This window comes from Bidens hawaiensis, unplaced genomic scaffold, assembly GCF_021521415.1.
Source record: "Bidens hawaiensis isolate Kalapana, Puna unplaced genomic scaffold, B.hawaiensis_p1.1 tig00021322_1, whole genome shotgun sequence".
Taxonomy (NCBI): Eukaryota; Viridiplantae; Streptophyta; class Magnoliopsida; order Asterales; family Asteraceae; genus Bidens; species Bidens hawaiensis.
The window spans coordinates 336,011-358,357 of NW_027493293.1; the positions used below are offsets into that span (position 1 = coordinate 336,011).

Sequence of the window (22,347 nt, forward strand, 5' to 3'; positions counted from 1 at the left end):
TAACGACAAACTAAGTAACGCCGGGCACTTCGTACGCGCCCCCCATTAGCTAAAGGTAGCCCGAGTCGCACTAGTTCTGGCGGACGGAGCCCCTAGCAGTCCACCTATTGAGGGATTCACCGGATAAAACCCGACCCCCACGTCCGCCAAATGGCACGACAGCGAGGAGCCGGTAAAACCGGGTGAGATCAGGACTCGAAACGTGGCAATCTAGGGTCATCCCTCATATCTCCCATATAAATTGGTGATAGTGAGGTTTAACCCCATACCTCTCACTAGTAAAGTGAATGCTCTACCATTAAGGCAGATCCAATTTATTCTCATTTAAGTATTTAACACCCATCTTTAAGTGATATATGAAAAAATTGGTGTTTCTACTTTTTAATCATTTCCGGACTATAAAATTTAATAAAAATAAAATAAAGTACTCCTGTTCGAAAAACCAATTCCAAGGCCGACTAGCGGTCCAAATATCGATGTACTGGTTTCTGACTAATCGATTACTAACAGTAACTAGTTAGTGATCAAAAAATCGAAATTGGATATTGTCAATAACCGGTTACGGTTCCTAACCGGTTTTTGAGTGGGAAATCCATAACCTATGTAATTGCTTCGTTTTTTGTTTTTAACTCTTTAACCGGCAATAACCTGTTGAAATTAACCATAACCTATTGAAATTAAACTTATTACCACTAACCTTATAAATCTATGTTCGGTTAACCGGTTACACATCGGTTCCAGCCTCAAAAGTCCAAACTGGTTCCTGACCATCGTTACTAAGTGGTTTATACATTACGGTTAAAAACCGGTTAACCGGTTTCGATTTTCACCTCAAGCCGGAACCATCAAATAATTTATGAAGATCTGGATTCTGGACTAAAAAAATAGGCCGAGGGAAATGGAAGATGGCCCATTTTGGCTGGAGTGTCCACATGAGCTTGGGCTCAAATTCATATTTTTAGAAATTGAATTAACATGGTCTAATTGGGCCTCACTAGTTTGGGCCAAACCAAAGCCTGTTCATAATTTGTTTTAAACCAATTTGTAAGAAGCGAATTAAAGAATTCCAGCTTATTGTAGAACAGTGGAAACTTGGACAAGCTAGAAACCCATGTATTAGGAAAGTTTAATAAATCAAACATGTTGTAAAGAAACAGTTTCTAGGAACATTTGTATGTTATATGGACTGTCTGTCATCAGTCACTGATGAAATAAGAAAAAAAATGAAGATTTAAAAATTAAAAATAAATAATAATGAAGATTTAAGAATTATAAAATTATATTTTTAAGATTAAGATATAACTGAAATCTTCTAGTGATTTAGTATATTTTAGTAAACCAGCAGTATAAATTAGTTATATAATAGTAGACAGAGATGCGAGAAATAAAAATCTAGATTTCACCAGAAGTCGACGAGTCATCATCATCATCATAATAAGTATATTCTACCAATAGCAAAGCTATGGTAGAGCCTGAGGAGGGTAAGATGTAGACAGTCTTATCTCTACCCTTTAGGAATGGAGATGCTACTTCCGGTGAGACCCCCAGCTCGATAGTAGTTTTGCATCAAGCCTTGGACATAAGACGCATAATACTCAACCATCGGGACATCGCCGATTGGTGCATATACCCTTGTCTTTCGGCTATCAACGCCACCACATGATGCCTGATTAACCTTCCGCCACTTTTAACGTTATTTCACAATATTAATAAAATAACGTCAAAATTAGTGCAATTCCACTTTTGCCATCCAAGAGTTCACACAAATTACTTGTATATTCAGTTTCCAGTTAGCTTTGTTTTGGTTTGTAATGTGTTGTTAGCCTACACCACTTGCCCTATGAATATAAAGTCGTTAAGATAAGCTAAATGGGAATGTGTCAAACTTCATACAAGTTGCTATAGCATGTATCGCAATTTAGAACTGCATTTAGTATAAGAAATTTTCAATTATATACATTTATACGTCGTATTCTTATCCCCTTCTATGACTTGTATTCTTGTAAATTTATGACACGACAATGATAGTTGTTTATTTGGCTGTCTAGTTGCCAAAGTTTAACCTTTAACGACAAGAAGAGGTCCCTATTTAAGAAACGGTTTAATGGTTAGACTTTTCATTAATGTTTGTGAAAGTTTGACGACGAGAAGAGGTCACCATTCGAGAAACGATTTAACGTAATTTCACAAATGCTAAAGAAGATCACGCAGTTCCCCTTTAAAAACATTGTATTATTAACTAACCGACTTCAACTGTCATTCATTTTCCCAAAACTAATATCTTTATTTTTGGTATTTTCAAATTGCCCTGACCGCTAATGATTTATCCAAATGGGTTGAGTTATCTTAGTTTACATGGTTTCAAACTTCAAACCAAACAATGAACACGAAACTAAAGGTGTTGATCGTGTTTTCAGTTAATTGGTTCAATTTAATCGGGTTTTAGGTTAATCATATATATTTTATCAATGGCAGATCCAAAAAAATTTTCTAGTGGGTTCACTGTTTTCATACGACTGAACCTAAAAATTTCCGATTCAGTTTGGGCCAGTTCAATGGTTCAGGTCAGGTCAGGTAAGGTTTATCACATTATATAATATGATACAGTAACAAAATCCAAATCTTAACTAGAAATTAAAAAAAAAAACACATGATATAAATACGATGGTCTTTTCGATTTAAAAAAAGGGAAAGAAACTTCCTATATTTGTTCTCTGTTTTGTGAGTTTTCATCTTTTGAAAAGGTTGCATTACATCTTCGACCGGAACTTGTTGAAGGAACTCCTTTTTAATGTAACAAATGCAAAAATCGTTTAACGATCCATCACCCATCCTATCACACAATTCCGTCCTCACATGCTTCTTTGAAGAAAACATCTTTCAACACCCTTTGTTACAACCTCTAAATAATTACACGGTGTAACACCGCATCTTTAACCCTATAAAAATTCTAGCTAGATTTGTTAACTTATAAAGTATTGGGACCAAATTTGAATATTCTGAAAACTTCACCCATCGCGATATGTGACGGGGAAAACATAAGCCCATCGCGTAGCGCGATGGACTTGCACGCAGACCCAGAAATGGGCGGCGTAGCTATACGCTACGGCCCAAATCATAACAACCATCGCGTATCGCGATGACCATGCTGAGTCACTAGACACGTGTCAACACGTAGCAAGATATGACAGGCCACGTGTCACATTCTTATGAGGCGGCGTCAAATTGCGGCGCCACGATACGCGACGGGGTTGAGAAAACCCATTGCGTATCGCGATGGGGCCCTGAAATCGCCTATAAAAGGGGTGACGGGTTTGAAGCCATTTTCATCCCACTCTCACCTCAATTTTTAACGCACTTAACTGAGAAAGGCGTTCCCTATTGCCGTGTCAAGCCGATGTGCCATTTTCTCAAAGTTTGTGCAAGTTTTGAAGTTATAATCGAGTAGCAAACACATAAACGAGTAGATCAAGATCCTGCTTTTTTCTTATTATCATTCTAAGTATTCAATCTAAGTTACGAGTTATGTTTAAGTTATTTGAATTATAGCTTAGACAATCAATCGAGGCTATGGCCTTTAACCTTGAAAGTATTTTGTAAACATTCACATTCATAAACGAGTTTTGACAAACGTTACTTCATTGCAAAGTAAATGTTAACCAAAGATATATTTTGGCGGGCATGTAGTAAACTGTAAGAGTGATATCACTAGTAGTAAGTTTCTTGCCCAAGGAAAGTAATTCGTACAAATCACATTCAACTGAGGGACCCGTAACTTACCGGAAGAAACTTACCAACGTGTTATAACCTATTAAGCCAAAGCATGCTACATCAAACGTCACATAAAAACTAAGTGTTTTCATTCACAATCAAAGATAAACGATTTCAAGGTTAAGCTTAGCAATCATAGCTTAATCAAAACACTATTCAGGTATTTATACAAACCTATTATGTATAGGTTAAATATCACTCACAATCAATCAATCAGTCAAGGTTTCCAACACCGACGGTACAGGTGAATACGTTAACCTTTTTAATCAGCCAAAACATATTTTATACTCGATAAGATGAACGGGTGTTTGTCTTAACGAGTCAGTCTATGTTTACATGAGATTATGTGATCTCTAAAACGTCATAATACAAAGTAGAGAATAAAATCAACTCAGGCCGAATACACATGTGTCTGGATCCAAACATAACTGTTCAGCCTAAACAGTCAACGGCTACGTGGCCGCAGGCTAACGGTCATAACTAGTTTCCAGTAAAGGCTACGTGGCTCGGGAACAATTGTGTGTGTAAGGCAGTGGTACATAGACTGGAAGTAGAAATGTTTCCGCTAAGCTTGTCGAGAAAACTATATTTGTATTGTAATGTCATTCAAATGTTTTATAGAGTCATAACGTGTTCACCAGCATATAGCTGACGTATTTTTCCAGCTCATTGCAGGTAATTAAGCATAAGTAGCATTAGCAAGGATTGGAGTCTTATGAAGATGGAAGCGCGTTACAAGATGACTCCGTTTTTTATATAAAATCTTTGTAATATGAAACCTATATTTTGTAAACTCATACTTGGGTATTTAATTCCCAAGTAAATTTTCATTGTAAATTAATATTATATTCAAATCTAAGGTCTTCCGCTAAATTTAACTAACCCATAACTTTGATATATTTACAAAACATGTACCAACTTGTGGTCATACGTCTAAGCCCTAAGTCGAGGTGACACAATCAAATGTGTAGGTTCGAAACAGTAAAGCCACTATGTTCTCCGGGTTCTTTCCTTGTAAATACTTTCTTTAAAGTATTGTGGTTATGGGGAGATTGCAAATTTAAATATTACCGGATATGAGTGGCCACCTATAATTGAAGTCAAAGTTAAAGCATTTTCAAAGATGAACGACAACAAAATATGATTAAGAAAACAATTACCAAATCAGTAGGAGAGCATGGGAAGCAATAGGCAAAGACAACATGTAATTATGATAGGAATCGGTTGGTGGTAAAAGATTTAAATCCTAAACATTATTTAGTTATTTAGGAAATAAAAGAAAGTTGCTACAGAACAGAAAGAATGGAACTTGGGTTCCATCAGTTGCAAGGCGTGATCTTTACATATAGATTCACTCTCATACTTTATATAAGAATTATGCTAAAAAACTAAACCTCAGTGCGTTCCCATGAACCCATAACGATACATGTAGATCCGCCCCTAATGTTATCTCTTACAAAAATAACACACCAAACGTACTTTCGTGACTTCATTTTTTTTATTAAGCTATATTATCAAATGTTGACTCTTACTATAAAAATACATAATTAGATAGCAATACAAGAAATGAAACTATAAACAATACTATCCGTTTATTTTATATTTGTGTGGCTCTATTTTGAAGTATTTTGTAAAGTTTTACTTTAATGAAACCAAAATATGTGTTTAAAGCATAATCACTTTTAACGCATATCTAATGTTTTGGGTAGTGAAGAGTAAAAACCCAACTATAACTAAAACTATACCAAAACTATACTGTTAATTGAAAATATTAATTAAAATTATTCATAACCGAAACAATCGATTGGTAATGATTAAGGGAATATGATTGGTGACCATTCGGTTAGAGTTGTAGTTAACGTGTCTTCGTTTACCGAAACTGTACGGTACTTGTATGTTTGTGTTTTTTCAGATTTTATACCTCTATTTTTATATTATATACCTTCATTTTTATATACAAACATTTAAATTTATGTTGCTAATCTCGTAACTGAGCTTGAAACACCATAACCAAACTTTAAACCGACATTTATCAGCATCTAAACTTCTTAATTGAGTTCAGAACACCATAACTAAACCATTTTCATCCGGAACAAAAGAACAAAATGATAAGAAAATAACATTAAAAGACTAACCAAACTTGACCAAAACCACTTCATAATCGACCATTCGGTTATTGTTATGGTAAACTAATCTTTCATATGAAGATCGGTTACAGTTATGTACTTATGATATATTAGCCGGATGACCAAATCAAACCGACTTTGGTTATTCAATAGAAAGAGAAGGAAGTAGTCGATTGTATGTCTACATTATCCATTTCAATATTAGCAAAATATATAACATTTTTATACACTTTTTATAGCTAATTATTTAAATTAAACTATGTATTAAAAAGAATCACCAAAACAAAAAACAACCGTTAAACCAATAAAAAATTGTATTATTACTAACTTCCAATATGTATTGTTTTTACATCCCAAATAATAAAAAAAATATTTCATCAACATACTCTAAAGTCTAAGCCGTCTCAACGGCCGGCACGAGAGCTAGAAGACGAAGATGAATGTGACGACCCGTTGCTACTCCCCGGAGCTCCGGTACCGTGAAACAAATCCGACAAGTAATTACCCAAATCATCCGGTGCATATCGCACCACCGAATCAACACCTCGAAAACACCCCATATAGTGTCCGATAAGCGGGCAATATCTTTTTCGACAACGAGATTTTAATATCATCTCGGAGTTTGTGGTCCGAGATGACCCATGCAGACTGTTTCTTGCACGCTCCAATAAACTCTAGGTTGAAGCATCGGAAACAGTCTCGTGCATCCTCAGTTGATAAATTATCAACTGCAGGATGCACGGGCAGTGATTGGATCACTTTAGTCCACGCCATCCGCTCATAGGTTCCCGCGTATTGTTTGACTTTTTGGTTGTGTTTAATCAACCAGTCTTCGCCTATTAAAAGGCGGATATTCGAGTTACTAACCTTCGAAACGACGTAGTTTAAGTTGTTGACTAGAAACAGGTACGATTGCGCTACATCCTTGTAAAGCTCGGCGCCCGCGTCGATCTTGCAAAGTAAAACAAGCACCAGCCACGCGAAGCGGGCGGCAATTGACGATGGTTCGCTGGAATTCACGGCTGAGAAATAAGATTCCGGCAATGGCGAACCGGCCTGGAGCGGCCAGTCCGCCATAATATCGGAAAGCGCGTCCGAATAATCGCTTAAGAAAACTAGGTAGTTCATAACATAACGCGTTAGCGGATGGATTCCTCCGCCGTGGACAGGAGACTTTAATGTCTCCTTCTGCATGGCGGTCTCGAAGTCTGTTAACATAACTCGGACTGCGTCTCCGAGCTTAACGTACGCCGAGACCGCCTGCGTGCGAACAGTGGCCGTTGACTCAAACGAGAATATCGTTTCAATCACCGGCCACTGTTCTGATATCGCAGTGTACATATCCAATGTCCGGAACATTCTATCCATCGATTTCTTCGATTTTGCCACGAGTTCCGGGAACTCAAACAATGCGACCGCCGGTTCCTTGCATATTTCCGCGAAACACGATTCTCGGATCTTATCAGACGACGAAAAGACCCAATCACATAGTATCCGTTCACCCGAAAAGAGCGATTTAATCGCAACTTTCTCCGCGTGTAACCATGTTTTGATTTTCGGTTCCATTACTTCCCAGTCCATCTTATTAATCTGATTCAAACTATACTTCTCGACTCCGAGATTATACATTGTCTCGTCAACAATCGATTTTCAGAGGATTTTATAAATCTTCACACATTCTTTTCCATACCCAGAGCGGATCATGCAATCCGCAATGGATTTAAGATCCGGCATAACCAAATCTGACAATGACATTGTAGATTTGTCACTGTCGACAGTGAAACCTGATCATCTTCCTCGGAAGCATTATCATCGTCAGAAACACTCGATCTCGCTCTCGAAGATCGAGCAGAAACCGAAACCGAACCAGAAACAGACTCCGAATCGAGAACATCTCGATTCGTGGACAATATTTTATAAAACTCTTTCTCTAGCCTCTTCATGGCAACTTGCATCAATTTTTGCGCATGAATAATCTTCTCCGAGCTCGCACTTTCGGACACGAACATATTCATTGCGGATTGCAAGTTGTTAACCGATTTAATAAACTGCCTAGCTTCGCGCCTGTCTCCGGTGAATAAGGAGTCAAGTTTCGTGTGGCTAGGTGAATCGAGGTCCCATCGTTTGATCACTTGTTCGGCGTATAACAAGTCTTCCTCTTGGATCGAAGCCGAAAAGGTTCGGTGGTGCGACGGCGTGCACGAAGGCGTGCTAGCCGGAGATGAAGTTTTGGACGTAAATAACAAACCCCTCATGATTGTATTCAAGTGTTTATAAAACAAGTATACAAGTGTGAAATGTTTATGAACAAGTGTTAAATGTTTATGAACAAGTGTTTAAATAGCTAGAGATAATATAAGTTTTGGAAGTGAGGAAAGTGAACAAATGAGGGTGTATATATAGAGGATGGTTGGCAACAATGTTTGGTTTTTTAATTTTTTTAATTGTTGAATGGGTCAAAGGATATAAACGCGGTGATGAAAAATATGAAACAAAACATATTTGAAAAAAAAATGAGAGGTTGGGATTTAAGGAATGAAGTCAAACAATGGTTATGTTTTTGGAATATTTGTTTTGTTGCATAAAATTGGAATGAAAGGTAAAGGTGATAATATTAAAAGTCAATTAAGAAATGCTAGGGATAAAATACGTAGTTTGGAAATGGAATGATCATAGAAGTGTCCGATCAGCATGAGATGCGACTTCGATTATTATTCCTTACTTTTCACTCACCATATAACCATAAAATTATCTTGACTTTACCCACACTATCGATTTTATCATTATTTTTTATTTAATTAAAGTAGTTATATTATTATTATTATTATTATTATTATTATTATTATTATGTTTAGACAATTACATTATAAAAAGTAGGTATAAACTTATTAAACAATAAATAAAAAAAATGAATGCATAATAACAATAGTAATAAAGTTGTATTTTTGGGTTAACGTATCCTATTTGACGAAGTGACGCGATGCGTTTTTTATAAAGGAACAAAATTTCTTTTATGTCTAACATAGCATTTTAATGTCAAACGACATGTCTGACGTTCGACATAAGTAGTTATGAGAATAGTCATTTGCTCGTTCGGAATTGTTTTTTGAAAACTATCTTCACCATATAGGAAGTCCTAGGAAAAGTAATCACAAACCAAATGATCGTGAGAGCTTCACGTTCTTTGTTCAACATAATCCTTCTTGTTGTCGTACTTAAGTCCGAGCTTTTAGCATCATCATGTATAATTTAAACTAAAGCACAAATGATTGTGTAGTGATGGTATCCCAACCAACATAGATGATAAAGAGGAGGAATCCCTTTCAAGGTTATATAACTTCTGAAAATTGAAAATGTAAAAAATGTAGTTTGGAGTTAATTTTATGAGTTTATATCCGTTAGAAAATAGTCAAAAGGAGGGGAGATACCTATGAGTGGGCTTATGCTCGGGTTAACAGTCGTGGTCAATGCCACAAGATACAACGTTCCAGAAATGGCAATGGTGCCTCATAGGATCACATTTTTCACTTGGCGGCCATGTCGCATGGTCTTATAGAATGGATACTTAAACCATCCATGATAAGAAAACCTAAAACACCTAAAACTACATCTAGTCATCTATAAAATAAAATGGAATATATTAATTTTAAAAACACCAAAAACTCATTCAATACGACCGAAAACATTGTCTATTTATCATCACCTTTTACATTTAACTTTAATAAAAAATGGTTTATGTATTTAAATAAAAACATGTAAAAAAAATTGTGACAAAACATTTGTTTGCTATGAGTTTAACAATATGAGAACCTAATTTCCTTAATTGAGAATGTATGTTAATTTTAATAAGCTATTTTCAGTTTTCTTCCGCTTAATATTTGAATTTTGAGTCTTGACTAAATCTGTCAAAATTATTGGACTTGTCTTATACATAAAAATCATAGGCACCAAAAGTCAAAGGTTAGAAAGAACAATTGAATGTTTTTTTGTTGCCTTTTCTTGTAATTATGTTATTTATTTGTTTTTTTCTTTCCCTTCTTAAGTATAGGATATGAATTGAGAGTGTGTTTTAATTATATTTTTGATAGGCTATTTTCAGTTTTTTTCAGCTTAATATTTGAATTTTGAGTTTTGACCAAATCTATCCAAATTATTGGACTTGTCATACATAAAAATCATATGCACCAAAAGGCTACAAAGACAATTGAATGTTTTTTCGTATATGAGGTTGCATGCCTTGTAGATCATGCAGGCTAAATTAACCCACAGTTTCTAGATTGTTATAATGTTATTCTTTTTTTTTTCGAACGGTTTATAATGTTATTCTTAACTCAATTAACTAACGTGCAGCAAGCCAATTCTTTGGCTTATTGGTTTCAAAGTTTTCTTAGATATGGCAACTCACTTGCAGAAGAGTTACGCAACGGCTTAAGCATATTTAATTGACAAACAATACATAATTTATAAGTACACGTTAAATTAACATAGCGGATTATGATAGTGTCAAAGTTTTAACATCATCTATCCATTAACGTTAGTGGGTCTGACCTCATAAAAATCATGATCCACGAACAAATTCCATAATTTGACACAATTATATAGGGTTCAAAAATTAATTTACTTAAATATCATAAAAACTAACATGCTTTCTATTTTTTCTCTCAAAAAAGTCGATGAACTTTTTGTGTATTAAAGTACACCTGCATATTAAATTTGAATAAAATTGTGAAATAAGAATTTAAGCGATTATAGTAGCGGAAACGTGAAAAAAAAACTATGTTATTATTTTGTTTACATATTTGATTTGTTATAGCAGTTGTAATTAAATTACAACTTAAACTTTTGTTGTTACTTATTTGGATGTTTTACTTATAGTTACTTTAAGAAAATTAAAAGATTTATCGAAGTTAAAGTTCTATTATGCTAATATAAACACATGAGAAAAGATTGATCAAAACTTATTTTACAAGTATATATAATACTTGTTTTTAGGTCTAATGATGTAGGGGTAATGGTTAATTAAGGCTTAAGATGTTAAGCTCTCAGGTTCAAAACCTGACTCAAGGAGCTTTTCTTATAGTGGTAGGTTTTTTCATTGATTTTGTTCATGGGTGATTCAAGCTTGAAATGTCAAAATCAGTATGAACATGGTTGACATACGTAATATGAAAACATATTCAGGTATTAGAGATGGTTTCAAACGCTTTTAAAAGAAATTGTAGACAATAACAACTAGGAGCGTTAGATCTATAGAAAGATTGTTGTTAGGATTTTGGCTTTCATTAAATTATTAAATATATTTCTTTTTATAAAATCAGTAGTAAATATGTCTTGAGATCCACAAATATTGTTAGTTTTATATTTATAATTAGGAGCCACAAATCACGTTGCTAACTATGTTTTATTTGATTCAAACAAATCTAACCTCACATGGCACTGTAAAGTTACTTAATGTATTTTATACCCAAGTAGTAAATTGAATAAACAACAAAATATAATAAAAATCTATTGGTTGATCAACGAAAACTTAATAAAATCCAAATCCTTTTTTCATGGATCCCGCATCACGGTGGATTTTGAACGGATAATATAATTGAAAAATACAAAATAACTTTTATAAATGTAATTGGTAATCCGTTGGCAAATATTCTTGCCTAGTTTTTGAAAATACTTTCATCCATGGATGGTATATTCACCGAGAGACAACCGACGATTGTGTCCATTGCTAGAGGTCTTTTAACTAATAGTGAGATGTTTTCTATTGGGTTATTGTTTTAAAATTGTTGACACTATATATGTTATAATTATAATACCTATTATTATTATTATTATTATTATGAGTTATAATAAGAAGATTAGTTTTTATAGGAAAGATATGAAATAATCTTGTCTATTAATTTTAAACTTGAATGGTTGAGATTAGATTAGAGGGAAAATCAAATATAAAACAAGAGTAAGGGCATAATAGGGATAACACATTTGTTGACATGCAAGACACATGTCAAAAATTCTCATATCATTTTAAAACGTTCATAACTTTTTTATACGAAAATTTTTTTTATAAACATTTTCACTTTAATAACGAGTGTTTTGTTATCTTTTATATGCGTATCATATTGCTATATAAAAATAAAAAAAAATTTTGGGTTTTTTACAAATTGTGTTTTACCAAAATTGTGTTATACAATTGTGTTTTATTTTTACATAATGTTTTTTGCATTGTTTTTTCACATTGTGTTTTTGTCATTGTGTTTTTATTTTCATAGTGTTTTTTCTATTGTGTTTTTTACATTGTGTTTTTTTTTTCATTGTGTTTTTTCATAGTGTTTTATTTTCCGGCGAAATTTTCGAAAACTTTTCCGGCAAGGTGGTGGCGGTGGACGGTGGTGGTTGTAGGAGATGAGTGAAAATTGAAGTGAGTTTTTAAGATTAATTAAGTGGGTGTTTAAAATTAAATTAAATGGGTTTTGTATTAGACTAAAATACCCTCTTCCTAGCATTTTTAGGAAAATCTCACTTTTTATTTGAATATTTCTCATTATTATTATTATTGTTGTTGTTTTTCATCAGTTAATAATAACTTAGATTATTATATTTAAATGACATATTCGGTTTTATGTTTGGTTACGCATGGGCACTTTCCCATAGCATCACACGGATGAAACTTACTAGTATTATTATATATTCATAATAATTGCAGTGAAGGCTATTTCTTACTTAGGTATTTTTTATTTACCACCATAATTCTACCGTACTTGCACATTAGCAAGGATTTAAACCAATCTCATATCACTAGATTAATTGGTCATGGGTTCTTTTATGCATTTATAATTGTAATGTTAGTTTTAAAAATAATTAATACTCAAATAATCGAATTTTATTTTGAAGTTTCAAAATTGTCAGCTCTAGATAACATCTGGTTCATTTCGAACGGTACTTATCGAAAGTCTTAAGTCAAAATTTGACTTTGACTTTGTTGAATAGTAGAAAGAAGCCCACGAAAAGATTTGAAAGGCTCAAAACTCAAAATAATCCCACGCTTTAGTTGAAACTTAATAGTTTGATCTAGTTTCATTTATATAACAAAAATATTATTCTTTGATTCTTCACGTGGTGCACATATTTTTGAATTGTTTGCATGTTTACCTTCCTATTTTTCATTATACTCGAAGCATTATGTCTAAATGGTTTTTATAATTGTAATATACATAAGAGCGTTTAATTTATACAATTATAACTTAATTTTACTTAAAATAGTCATAATAAATAAAACGTTTTGATGCATTTTACTATTACATTTAGAGTCAAGTTATTTTATAAAAATGAATAAAAATGAGAAGAATAAGAAAGATTTGTAGTCACACAAAAAAATCCCTAAAAAACATTAAGAAATAATAAAAAAATTCGTAACTCAAAATTTAATAAAAAATAAAAATTAAAGACACAAAAATGTTTCCACCGTCTTTCTCTGACTATAAAAAATGGTGAGTGAAAAAGATCATTGTGTCGTTTTGTTTTATCATTATGTTTTGTGTTTATTTTCGTCATTGATTGTCTCTTTTGTCCTTGACATTGTGTCTTTTTTTCTTTATATTGTGTTATATACTTATATTACTCAACATTGTAATATATTTAGTTCGGCATTGTACTATATTTTGCGATTTAATGTGTCTTTTTTTAGTTATAATTGTGTTTTTTTGTTCATTTCCGTTATTGTGTCTTTAATCTCGGCATTGTGTCTTTTTGTTGATTTTTTTATTTTTGTTTTGAACGGTAATGATAGCGGAAACATTTTAGCTTTTTAAATTTTTTTTTGTTTTTTATTTATATTTTGAGTTATGATTTATTATTATTATTATATTTTTTTATTTCTAAGGCTTTTTTTGTGATCACAAATCCTTTTAACACTTCTCATTTTAATCACTCTTTATATTTTAACTTTACACTAAATTTAGAAACCATTTTGTCTTCTTTACATTCTTTACATGTTTGTTAATTCCAATCACATATTCCTTTGACAACCAATTATATTGTCAAAATCAACATTAATATCGAGCCTTTTGTTTTTTGTTGACGTTTTCTAGTATAACAGACGTTGATGTATATCCATAAAAAAACAAAAGAGTGGTTCCAATTTAAGAGGAGTGAAGAAACACAAATCCACCCCTCAAGGTTTAACACGTTAGTCTGAGGGTAATGGTTAAGTATTCTACACGATGGGTTGTAAAACCTTCTTGGCACAGACAAGTGTATCCTGCAAAATAAAACACCGTGAGCTCGTTACGAGGAATTGGGGGGGGGATTCTCTCGTAACCACCCTCCGGCGTGAGAATCAGTATTTGATAATACGAGAGGGTATAATTTGATAGTGATAGTGAGAGTGAGTATATCCTTTACCATTGGAGGTTTACTGGTATTTATAGCCGGAGGAGAGAGTGTGTGACCAACCACGTTGTCAGGTTCTCCACCAATAATATTCCCCACTCGTGCGGCCGTGGTGGTTGGTGGAAGTTGGTGGACATCATGGCCTTTTGACAAGGATTTGATTGTACTGTTTGTACCATCCTTTATGTGTTGTCCAATCCCCATTGGTTTGGTGTTTATCCCTATGTGGGTTACCATCTTTTTGTCCCATGCTGGTGGGACCTTTGCATTACCATTCCCGAGGTGTCCGAAAAAGCTATATTGGACTCCACTCTTCGTGCCATGCACTACGCCTTGCGTTAGTGGCTTCCTGGCGCCTAGTGTTTCGCCCGGCGTATGCAATTAGTGTCATACTTAGCCAAATGGTGGGTTTCATACCCTACCTCTACAAGTCCCCCTAGTCCATAGTCGCCCTTCCTTCAAGAAGTGGGGGCTGTGGACTTATTATGGGCTTTTGGCTTTCACCTTCTTTCCTTGTTGGTTTGGTTTATTTTCGTGGGTATTTCCACATATTGGACGGGTGACTTCATTAGTCATAACCGTTGGTTGACGGTTGATTCATGTTGGGTCATCCCGTTTGGTAGTCTACATTGGCGGGTGATTTATACTTAAATTATTCGGTGATGTCGCATATTTCTGCGGGTGATTTATCTTAAATCATCCCATTTTGGCTCCTGCTTTGGCGGGTGATTTATCTTAAATCATTCATTGATGGCGCCTATTTTGGCGGGTGATTTATTTTTAAATCATTCCATGATGTCGCCTATTTTGGCGAGTGATTTCTTAAATCATTCCATGATTGCGCATATTTTGGCTGGTGATTTATCTTTAAATCATCCCATGATGTCGCCTATTTTGGCGAGTGATTTCTTAAATCATTCCATGATTGCGCCTATTTTGGCGGGTGATTTATATTTAAATCATTCCATGATGTCGCCTATTTTGGCGAGTGATTTCTTAAATCATTCCATGATTGCGTCTATTTTGGCGGGTGATTTCTTAAATCATTCCATGATTGCGCCTATTTTGGCGGGTGATTTATCTTTAAATCATTCCATGATGTCGCCTATTTTGGCGATTGATTTCTTAAATCGTTCCATGATTGCGCCTATTTTGGCGGGTGATTTATCTTAAATCATTCCACGATTGCGCCTATTTTGCGGGTGATTTATATTTAATCATTCCATGTTGGCGCTTATTTTTGGCGTAACATTTTCTGCCAACACTTACCGTTTTTGTTTCCCTTTATGTGGATGACGTGTAGTTTGGCGTTGGTGAGTGAATTAAATGCAATTCAGTGAAACGACTGCTGGACGTGACAGTATGAAGACGGTTGCTCTGCCCTGCAGACTTTCTGCCTGTGTCAGGCGAGTGGGCGAGAATCCCGGTGACGCGCCCAGCTGTAGTGCATACCCTCTGTCACGTTATTATCGTGGTGCTTTCAGATTGGGTCACGTGTTAAATATCCCTTTTGTACCCCTGTCCCTTATTAATTGCGATTAGTATAAATAGGGGGAGATTACACCGCCTTAAGCACCATTTCTCATCGTTTTCTTCTTCTCTCATTTCTTCTTATTGTCTTCTTTATTTTCATGGCTGAGTCTTCCCAAACCTCCAAGACTAAGAAGAATAATTCTATGGAGTTCGTCGGCTGTCGTATGTCAGCCGAGGACTTCAACGATATTGTCAGGGTGTACAATCTTGGCCCTGAGTATGAGCCCAAGTTGCCTGCCCCTGGCAGGACTGCTCGAGAGGCTCCTGCCGGCAAGATTTCCGTGTATCGGGAGTATTTCTTTTTGGGCAATTTTCGTTTGCCCCTTACCCGATTTTTTGTGGATGTTCTGGGTGTTTTTGGGTGGCATCTTAGCCAGATTCATCCGTTCAGAATGGATCGTCTTCGCCATTTCGAATATACCTGTCATTGTCTCGGTATTACTCCGACGGATGATAGGTTATCGGCTTTTTATCGGTGGCGTTTTGCCCAGGGATGGTATAACTTGCACACCCGCCCTGGTGCAAAGGCCATTGCTCTGGATGCACCACCCAGTTTGCATGAGTGGAAGAGTGTGTTCTTCTACGTCTCCGCTCGTGTGGTGCCACATCCCATGTTTTTCACGGATGTGAAAGAGCTTCCTGAGCCGAAAGTGGTTCCTTATTCCGGTTCAGACTGGTTCACCACTTTGCAGGCTAGCCAGTCTCCACTCCGTCATTATTCGGAGCGCGCATTGATGTTATTCGACTTGAGTCGTATATGGGATGATGCGGCTTTCGTACCGGTCATTCTTAATGGCGGTCAAGGTTAGTATTTATTATTATTGTTATTATATAATTTTTATTTTTGTTTGATATCGTAACTTGTTTTTCTTCAGAGGTGGATGACCGCATGCTCCTCCTACATCCTGCAGCTAAGGGCGTTAAGATGCTGGGGCGAAGGGAGTTAGGTCCCCGTGAAGAGCCGATCCTTACTCGGACCGCTCGAAACTTTGTGTTTCCTCTTCCTATGGGGCGATCACCTGCCTCGCGGCCGCTGCCACCTCCTAGTTCTGTTACCCTTCAGAGTGGTAAGTTCTTTAACTGTTTCCACCGTTTGCTTTGTTTATTTTACTAACGGTTCATTCTCCTTTTCAGGTAGACGATCTAACGTTGTGCGCCTTCCTAAGTGCAGTGGTAGGGGCGCACAACGCAGTGGTGGGGAGACGGTTACGTTTCCGATAGACGCCGCCGCAAGAGACGTCGTGGATGATGATGACGATGTCGTCGAGGTCTCTGTCGTTCCCTTTGGGGTTCCGGTGTTGTCGTCGGTTTCATTGCTTGAAGCACTCAGTGTGAGTGCCAGCGTGGCGTCTTCCCCAACCACCTCCGCCCAGGTTTCTGTTGGCTTCTCCTCGCCGACAGATTCACAGCCTGTGGTTGCTGTGTCTGCGCTAACCACATCGGTTGCCACTCCCATTTTGGTGGCGACTGATGTGTTTTCTGCAGCTGCAGCTTCTGGAACCGTTGTGGATACGAGTTTCGTATCTACCGGTCCATCTTCTTCCTCTTCCTCCTCAGCGGGTGGGGCGTTCACTGTTCCATGCCATTTGGGTCCCACACCTATGATTAATGAAGATGATGAAGAAGTCTTCCGCGTCATCAAGAAACCTCATCTTGGCGGTTTTGTCAAGCGTGGTTTTGTTAAATCGTCAGCTACATGTTTTTCTACTCTTTCTTTTGATCAAACTTAGACCTTCTCTGAAATCATTTGTTTATTTCAGGTTTGATGGCGATTTCTTCATCGACTGTTTCTCCTGCAACTTTTGACGTTACATCTTCTCTGGCGTCTCTTTTTGCCAGTTTGCCGATGATGACAGGTGTTGGCAGCTTGTCGGAGGCTGGGCCAACTGTACAGATACTGAGTTTGCCAATGATGGCGGGTGTGGTTGGCCCGTCTGAGGCCGAGACCATTGTGACGACTGTTCGTGCTTCAACTGGGTCAATTCCAGTTGTCTCGCTGCCGGCGTCGTCTGTGCAACCAATGAAGGCGATTGTGGACGAATCGCCTAAGGTTAGTCTTGAATCAGCGGGTCTCTCTGTCGCTGATTTTTTGAAATCAAGACAATCCTCACCGGATAAGACTTTAATTCTTGATGGTGATGAGGTTGTGCCGTTGCTTCCTTTTCTCCTTGGTGCGACGGTGAAGGGTAAATTTTTCGAAATCCCAGGCAGTAGCAGCGGCGGGTTCAGCGGATATTTGAGTGGGGGTGTACTGGATGTGGATATGGACCCCTACGACTCCATGGAGGCGAGCCAAGTTTTCCGCCCCCGCTGGAAGGTTAATTGTAGGGCCAATTTTAAGGATCCCGCTACCTGTTCCGAGTTTTTGGAGTATGTCGTTCCTCCCGGTGAGCGCATTGCTCGTAAGATCCATCCCCGAGGCACTTTGTACTCTGATGCTACTTTTCACCAATTCCAGACCTTCTCTTGTTTTGCGGAGTTGCTGCGCGAAAACCTTGCCCTTCATGAGGACAAAATCGATGCCGGTGTTCGAATGAGAGAGATGGAGCAGTTGGTGAAAGACGCCGAGGCCGGCGCCTGGAAAGCGGGTAAAGAATCGGCTGATCATCGCCAAGCTTTAAGCGATGTTGAAGCGAAATTGGCTAAGGCTGAGGCAGACCTGGCAGAGTCTGCCCGCGACCGCGCTGCCCGCTATAAGGAGTTTGAGGCTGCGTGCAAGAAGTCAAACGCTGATCTTGCGGACGCACGCAGCCGCGCTGTTGCTGCCAAGGAGGCTTCCGCTCGACTCGAGAGTGAAAACGCTGACTTTCGCAAGCGTATTGAAGAGTTGGAGACGGAAGCCGCGGTGAGGAAGGCGGATGCTGGTAAGTTGGCTGATACGCTAGCTTCTAATGAGGAGGCCATTAAGGTTTTGACCTCTGAGCTTGCTGCCACCACTGCCGACCGCGATTGGTTGCTGAAGCATGCTATTTTCAAGGTATTATCTTCTTTCGTTGCTCTTCCCCCTTATTATTATATTTTTTTTTATTTACTCTGATGATGTTTTCCTTTGTTTAGGTTGCTCAACGCATCATTAGTGATAATGATTTAACGCGCTGCGTTGGAGCCCTTGTCAATGCTTCTCAACAGCTTGGTCATAAGGCTGGTTTTCATGATGGTATTGCGCATTTGCGCAACAACCTTCCACTTGAGGCATATGCCCTTCACGCCATTGACGTGGAAAAGGAGTATGCTGCTGCTGAGACGGACTATGATTCCCTCATGTTTTCTATTCTTTCTGAAGTTGCTCAGTATGCCAAGGAAGAGAATGGCGTGCAGCTGTTGAGGAATTTGCTTGAGCCTTCGCAGGCTGGTCCTTCCACCGCTCCTGCTGGTGATCAAGAGGATATTTCTGTCGCTGACTCTGGAAGGAGTGTCAACGATGTAGATTAGGCTTTTTCTTTTATGTTCTTTTTCTGTATTTCTCCTTTTTTTTGTGTGTGGGCGTAAGCGCTCGCTTGTAAATTTTTGCTTATAAATGAGAAGGTTTGTTTTGTGAAATGCGGAGTATCATTTCCATTCATATTTGACCCTTGACCTGTTTTTACAATTGGAATCGATTTACATATAACATCTTCGTAATTGTGCTGCGTTCCATGTTCTAGGAATCGTTGAGCCATCAAGGTGCATCAAAGTGTAGGCGCATTTTCCCAATACTTCCTTGATCTGGTGTGGGCCTTCCCAAGATGGTGCTAGCTTGCCTTGCGGTTGTGCTCTTGATGCCTCGTTGTTGCGAAGGATATAATCTCCGATGTTGAACTCACATATTTTCACTTTAGCGTTGTAATACTTTTGTAGTTGGCGTTTGTAATTTTGTTCTCTTATTGCCGCCAACTCTCGACGCTCTTCAAGAAGCATTAGGTCTAACTTCCTTTCTGCGTCGTTGTCTTTCGGTATTGTGATTCTTGGCGATGGGACGCCAACTTCGGCGGGGATCATTGCTTCGGTACCATAAGTTAGGCTGAACGGCGTTTCCGCGTTGCTTGTTTTTTTGTGTGTTCTTATGGCCCATAGTACGTGATGTAGCTAATCTACCAATCCGGATTTGTGGTTTGCTAATCTTTTCTTGATTCCGCCAACGATTGTTCTGTTGGCGCGTTCTACTTCGCCATTCCCTTGTGGATGAGCAACAGAAGTGAATGTCTGCATGACATTGAGCTCTTTCAACCATTTTTGGGTATGTTGGTCAGCGAATTGTGTTCCGTTGTCACTGACTAAGCTCATGGGTAATCCAAACCGACAAATTATAAACTCCCAGATAAACTTCTTGATGCTCGTTGCGTTGATTGTTGCCACCGGCTTTGCTTCGACCCACTTTGTGAAGTAATCGATCGCTACGATAAAAAATTTCACGCGGCCTGGCGCCTCTGGAAATGTTCCAGTTATATCAATTGCCCATTTCTGAAATGGCCAAGAAGCTCTTACCGGTATCATGGCGTTTTTCGGACGCAGGGTGTTTGGTGCATGGCGTTGACAAGCACTGCATTTTCTCAATTCTTTCTCGGCGTCAACATGCATGCCTGGCCAATAGTATCCCGTGTTCATGATTTTTGCCACCACCATTCTCGGACCTGCGTGTATGCCACATATTCCTTCATGGATTTCTCTGAGCAGATAATTTGCGTCTTGTGGGTCTACGCATCTGAGAAGTGGACCCAAGTATGATCGCCTATACAGGATATCTCCTTGGATTGTGTAATTCAACGCTTTATGGCGGATCTTCCGCGCATCTTCTTTCTAATCTGGCAAGATACCTATCGCGAGGTAGTTGATGATTGGTGTCATCCAACTGTTTTCTGTTTCTGAGCAGACGAGAATTTCTCTGTTCACTATTGAAGGTGTTGTCAGGACTTCGATGCGGACATCTTTTGCAAGGTGTTCAAATCCAACGGATGCGAGTTTGCTTAGGGCGCCAGCTTGTTTGTTCTCGCTTCTATTGATGTGTTTCACCTTGCATGTGGCGATAGTTGCCATTAGCGCCTTAGCTTGCGCCAGGTATGACGCCATCTTGTTGTCCTTCGCGTCGTATTATCCTTCAATTTGGTTTGCCACTAACATGGAATCCACATGTGCTTCCAAATGGCGGGCCCCAAGTTTTTTAGCGATTTTCAACCCTGCTAACAATGCTTCGTACTCCGCCTCATTGTTTGTGCTTTTGAATTCTAGGCGTAATGCGTACGTAAAATGTTGCCCTTCTGGGTTGGTTATTTTTAGGCCTGCTCCCGCGCCTTCGTCGTTGGAGGCTCCGTCTGTGAACATCTTCCAGACTTTGTCTTGCTTTTGATCCACGGGGGCTTCGATTTCTTTTTTACATTCTTCTTCTTTTTCTTGAGGGATTTCTACGATGAAATCAGCCAAAACCTGGCCTTTTATTGTTGGCCTTGGTTTGAACTCGATGGCATATTCTCCCAATTCTATCGCCCATTTAGCGAGCCTCCCAGACAATTCTGGGTTGCTCAGTACATTTTGCAATCGAAAGTTGGTGAGAACATGTATTGGGTGGCCTTGGAAGTATCTTCTTAAACGTCGCGCTGTCTGGACCAAGGATAAGACTAACTTTTCCAAGGTGGAGTATCTGGTTTCTGCATCTGCCATAGTTCGACTTATGTAATAAATGGGCGTTTGAATGCCATTCCTTTCCACCATTAAGACTGCGCTGACTGTTTTTTCTGATGCTGCTAAGTATACTACTAATGGTTCTCCAGCTTTGGGCGCTGTGAGTGTTGGCAGCACTTCCAGGCGTGACTTGATTTCTTGGAATGCTTTTTCCGCTTCTTCCGTCCATCGGAACTGAGACTTCTTAAGGCAATTTCTCAAGGTTGAGACGAACGGGAATGACTTTTCAGCATGACTACACAAAAACCTATTCAATGCAACTAACCGGCCATTGAGTGTTTGCACTCGTCACGATTACTCCTAGGAATTTTCCCTCTTCCATGCCGAAGGAACATTTCCCTGGGTTGAGCTTCATGCTTATTGACCTTAGAGTGTTGAAGGTTTCCTCTATATCTTTTAACATGGTTTCTTCTTTCTTGCTTTTAATGACGAGATCGTCCATGTAAACTTCCAAATTCCTCCCAGTTTGATGTTTAAACTCTTTGTCCATCAACCTTTGGTACGTAGACCCGGCATTCTTGAGGCCAAATGGCATCATTTTGTAACAATATGTTCCACTGTTTGTTCTTAACGCTGTTTTGTCTTGGTCTTTTGTCGCCATGTGGATTTGATGGTACCTCTTGTAGGCATCTAAAAAGCACTTGAACTGAAAGGGTACCAGTGCGTCAACTTTAAGGTCGATTTCTGGCAAAGGGTAGCAATCTTTCGGGCACGCCTTATTCAGGTCCTTGAAATCGATACACATGCGCCATTAGCCATTCGCTTTGGGTACCATTACCGGGTTCGCTACCCAAGTTTGGTACTGAATTACTCTTATTATACCTGCATCGATCAGTTGCTGGACCTGCTCATCACAGGCTTTTGCCTGTTCTGGCCC

General features: G+C 38.0%; 1 protein-coding gene and 1 pseudogene across 1 annotated transcript; both read right to left on the bottom strand.

Moving 5' to 3' along the window:
• Positions 1–6,297: 6,297 nt before the first annotated feature.
• Positions 6,298–8,557, bottom strand: LOC143563102 (exocyst complex component EXO70H1 pseudogene; annotated as a pseudogene).
• Positions 8,558–20,882: 12,325 nt separating this feature from the next.
• On the bottom strand, positions 20,883–21,449 carry LOC143563114 (uncharacterized). The gene has a single exon (XM_077050734.1). It carries the CDS (start codon positions 21,447–21,449, stop codon positions 20,883–20,885), a length of 567 nt encoding a protein of 188 aa, XP_076906849.1.
• Positions 21,450–22,347: the final 898 nt, after the last annotated feature.

What these genes read in the sequence shown, in the direction of transcription:
- LOC143563114 (XM_077050734.1), bottom strand. Translation starts at nt 21,449, where the DNA reads ATGGCAGATGCAGAAACCAGATACTCCACCTTGGAAAAGTTAGTCTTA.